Source organism: Poecilia formosa, unplaced genomic scaffold, assembly GCF_000485575.1.
Source record: "Poecilia formosa unplaced genomic scaffold, Poecilia_formosa-5.1.2 Scaffold168, whole genome shotgun sequence".
Lineage (NCBI taxonomy): Eukaryota > Metazoa > Chordata > Actinopteri > Cyprinodontiformes > Poeciliidae > Poecilia > Poecilia formosa.
Window position 1 is genome coordinate 243,991 of NW_006800107.1, and position 3,976 is coordinate 247,966.

At 36.8% G+C, this 3,976-nt stretch overlaps 1 protein-coding gene across 1 annotated transcript; it reads right to left on the reverse strand.

The window, feature by feature from the left end:
* Positions 1-1,249: 1,249 nt before the first annotated feature.
* On the reverse strand, positions 1,250-3,326 carry LOC103146745 (uncharacterized). The gene is made up of 7 exons (XM_016677864.1): positions 3,207-3,326; positions 2,786-3,112; positions 2,414-2,680; positions 2,201-2,269; positions 1,848-2,097; positions 1,732-1,760; positions 1,250-1,633 (listed from the first exon to the last, which is right to left on the reverse strand). The coding sequence occupies exons 1-5, from the start codon at positions 3,259-3,261 to the stop codon at positions 2,015-2,017; spliced, it is 801 nt and encodes a 266-aa protein (XP_016533350.1). The 5' UTR covers positions 3,262-3,326; the 3' UTR covers positions 1,250-1,633; positions 1,732-1,760; positions 1,848-2,014.
* Positions 3,327-3,976: the final 650 nt, after the last annotated feature.

A 3,976-nucleotide genomic window follows, 5' to 3' on the forward strand; every position in this document is an offset into this window, starting at 1 on the left:
TGACATTCTTCATGACCAGAGAACAGTCTGCTGTGACACTCAGTCTGCCTGACTTAGCGTTAGCTTCTTCTGTGAACTTTCCTCGTTCAAACCATGATACCTCTCTGTTTCCTGGTTGACTGAACGTCCATGTGATTCTGTCACAGTTGGGTTTCTTCTGTCCCTTGTTTCTACAGGGTAAAGTGACTCCATCACCAGTTTTAACAGTGAAGAAAGCTCGCTGCTGCCCAGCTGCTGCTGCAGGGAAAATGGAACAAATGGTGACATGTAGGTTGAGATGTAGAAACAAGACAAGCATTTAGGTCACAAATTAAACCTAATAAGTAATAAATACTTTCAAATAACAAGGTTTACTGCACATCTGAGTATTAATAAATGGATATTTGTTGGTTGTTTCCTTACCTGTGAGCTGAAGCATCAGAATAGTAAATAAAGTCTCAGAGATCCACTTACAGGAAAGCATTGTGCTTCTGCTTCTTTACGTCCACGACTGACTGAGTGTGTGAAGCAGCTTCCTTTTAAGCATGAAACCATCACGCGTGTGTGTGTGTGTGTGTGTGTGTGTGTGTGTGTGTGTGTGTGTGTGTGTACGGAGGTGTGACTTCCTCAACAGCGGAGTGTTGTTTGTCACATATTTAACTCCATTACACATGGCAACAAGTGGCAGGGGGCGGATGAACAATCATGGTCAAGAATCATAATTGAAACCTATTTGTCACAGTTCCGTCATGCATGTTAATAACTCGGCCAGTGACGTTTAACTTAACTGCAAAGTAAAATGGACACCTCTCTGTTTGCACTGTCACCTCTGAAGGAATCTGACTGTAACTTTCCCTTCCAAGTTATTGTTAGCTTTGATAATAATGTCGCATTATTGCAGCATCATCCTGTTGTTCTGGACAACAGTGTCTGCTAATACATGAACAAGAGGATAAACTAACCAGAAACACCTGATATGTCTATAAATGTTGGGTCAGGCTCTCATCCTTATAATTCACATGTGTTGGAATATTTTTTATTCCAGTTTAAAATGCTCCCATCACAAATCAAGGCTGAATCTCCAACTGGTTGAGTCTAGTTTGAGTTTAGCTAGTCAGTGGTAAATAAGACAGTAAATATTGGAGAGCTGAAAAGGAGAATTATGTGATAAGTGAAGAAAGAAATGGGTTTAAATATATAATTTCCTATAATTTATGTTTCATTTTGATCAATTTGTTAAAATAAAGAAAACTTATACTTTTAAGAATCCAGAAAACAAGCATCTTTATTCAAAATTTAAAAAACAATATTTTGCTCTCCAAGGTGGCTGATTATTGACACACTTGAGTTATTATAACATTTAATACTTGTGGTTATTCATAACACTCTTATCTAAAAGTATATAAACAAGGATGTTTATATACTCTAAATGCTTTAAAACATTTTCTTCTTGTTTGACACAAATAAGTGTTTTACAGCTTCCTCGTGTTTCAAACTAAAACAGTTTGTGGTACATAAAGTCATATTTCATATTTGTAAGTGAATTTTTTGCTATATTTGCTCTTTAAACTATCGATCTGTGGAATCTGATGGAAGCAGAAGACTCTGGGATGTTTTCATATCCCACAGTCTCTCCACGCGGATCACGGTTTACCTGCAGGACAAAACAGATCATGATTTATTTTCCTTATAAGTTGGGCAACATAATGTATACTTTCCAATGCATCATTTATATATTTAGTATAAACTTACTGTGTTTCTTTTCATCTCTGATTTGTTATCTGAAAAGAGAAACCAGAAGACCTTAGCTTGATTTCAGCTTCACAGTTAAAATTTAGATTAATAATTATTTTTATGAGCTTCCTTACATTGAACTTTTTCCCATATGGTAACTATGGCAACACACATTAGGAGTACCGTTACACCGACAGACACAATGATGTATCTCAACAAGCACAAATCACCTGGAATTGATAAAGAAACTTTAATCTGAGAGAATCTGAAGCCGAACACCTTTAATGTTAATATTCAGATATTAGATTTCTAAATAAAAATATCTATTGCCTTGTTGCTCTGTTGGATTATGCATTGTTGTTGCCTTTGTTGTTGTTTTGTTCCCTAAAAAGTTTATCAATTGCAAGAAACAATGACATATCAGTACCACCAGGGGTCACTCTGATATTCAGACATTCATAATTTAAAGATGAAGAAAACTTTATACCTTGTATTGTCTCCCTGTTTCTTGTGGATGTAGATGTTGTTGTTGTTACTGGTGACTTTGTCGTTTCTCCTTTGATATAAATTTAAAGAATTGAAGCAAATCTTTTACCAACAAATAACTGAGCTACATTACCAAAAGCTACATTCAAAATACCAGGTGTGATATTACAATTTCAAATCCTTAAGATGTAAATGTGTTGGGTTTTGTTCTCACCTGATGACTGATGGCTGAAGGTGAACAGCAGGTCTTTCTTGTTATATGCATCTTGTACTTTACACTTTAATAACTCATAAAACTTTGAGTCCTGATGCAGATGAGATGTTGGGATTGTGACAGCTGCAGAGCAGGAACCTGATACATTCACATCTGGTGATATTTTCTCTTTCCCCTCATACAGCCACACCACTATGTGTCTGCAGACAGTGTCTTTAGACACAGAGCAGGTAAAGGTGACTTTTCCATTGTTTCTTTGTTCATTCACTGGTGAAGATGGAGATATTTAGAAAAGACAACAGTAAATTCAGCTTCATTGCTGTGTTATTAAAAGGAAGTGTGGCTAAATATCAATGTGATATAAATACTCACTGGTAACAACAGACAGATCAACCTTCATGGCGAGATTTAGGCTTGTAGTCGGGATCTGTCTGCAGTAGTATTCACCAAAATCCTCCTCTCTGACGTTCTTCATGACCAGAGAACAGTCTGCTGTGACACTCAGTCTGCCTGACTTAGCGTTAGCTTCTTCTGTGAAACGTCCTCCTTCAAACCATGATACGGTTCTGTTTCCTGGTTGACTGAACGTCCATGTGATTCTGTCACAGTTGGGTTTCTCCTGTCCCTTGTTTCTACAGGGTAAAGTGACTCCATCACCAGTTTTAACAGTGAAGGAAGTTCGCTGCTGCCCAGCTGCTGCTGCAGGGAAAAAGTAAAAGACATTGTAGATAGTAACTGTTTGCAGGTTGATTGATATGTAGATTCAACAATTAGATATTAGATATTTCCTTACCTGTGATCTGAAGTATCAGAAATAAAGACATTGAAATCCGTTGGAAGGAAAGCATAGTGCTTCTGTCTCTTCACACCCACAACTGAATGAGTCTGTAAAGCCACCTCTTTTTAGACATGAAAACATTGCCTAGTCTGGGTGTAAGGTGTGACTTCCTCATAGAGACTCTGTGTTTGAAAAAAACTCCTTGGTGCCCAAATGCTGCAGCAGCGGATGCAAGAATAAGTGGAAAAATCCCTCCTGAAGGACAAGCAACTGACAGACGGAGTGAGGTTAAAATACAACATAAGCTAAACATAAAACAACACAACAATTAATACACCAGAACAATATTACATCACTACAGCAATTATTTATACAACACTAAAATATTGTTAAATAAATATTTGTTAGATGTTTTCTTTTCTATGAGATGAAGTGGAAATAAAAACGTTATCTGAATAAAAGCTGACATTTCTGTCTATCTCTGTAAAATGGTTCCAATTTTAACATGAAAACCTGACGCAGGCCATGTGGGTGTTAGAGGTTTCACTTCCTCATAGCAAGTAAAAACATCATCCTTCCTCTCATTAACTTATAGTTATAGTTCATTAAAAAATAAAAACATTGTTTTTCACATATTTTGACATCGTCAGGCTTTGGCAGGATGAGCTGCAGATCAAATGTAATTTAATTCTCAAACTGAGACAGACTTCTTGGAAGCAAAATGATCAGATTAATGCACATCCTCACAATCCCTTCATCAAACAGATGCATGTTTTTAGAGGGAC

Bases quoted from the DNA above. Each gene is read 5' to 3' on its own strand.
- LOC103146745 (XM_016677864.1), bottom strand. From the start codon at position 3,261: ATGCTTTCCTTCCAACGGATTTCAATGTCTTTATTTCTGATACTTCAG. The intron at 2,681-2,785 runs GTGAGTATTTAT...CATCTTCACCAG, and splicing joins TGATCTGTCTGTTGTTACCA to TGAATGAACAAAGAAACAAT. The intron at 2,098-2,200 runs GTATAAAGTTTT...TAAACTTTTTAG, and splicing joins AAACAGGGAGACAATACAAG to GGAACAAAACAACAACAAAG.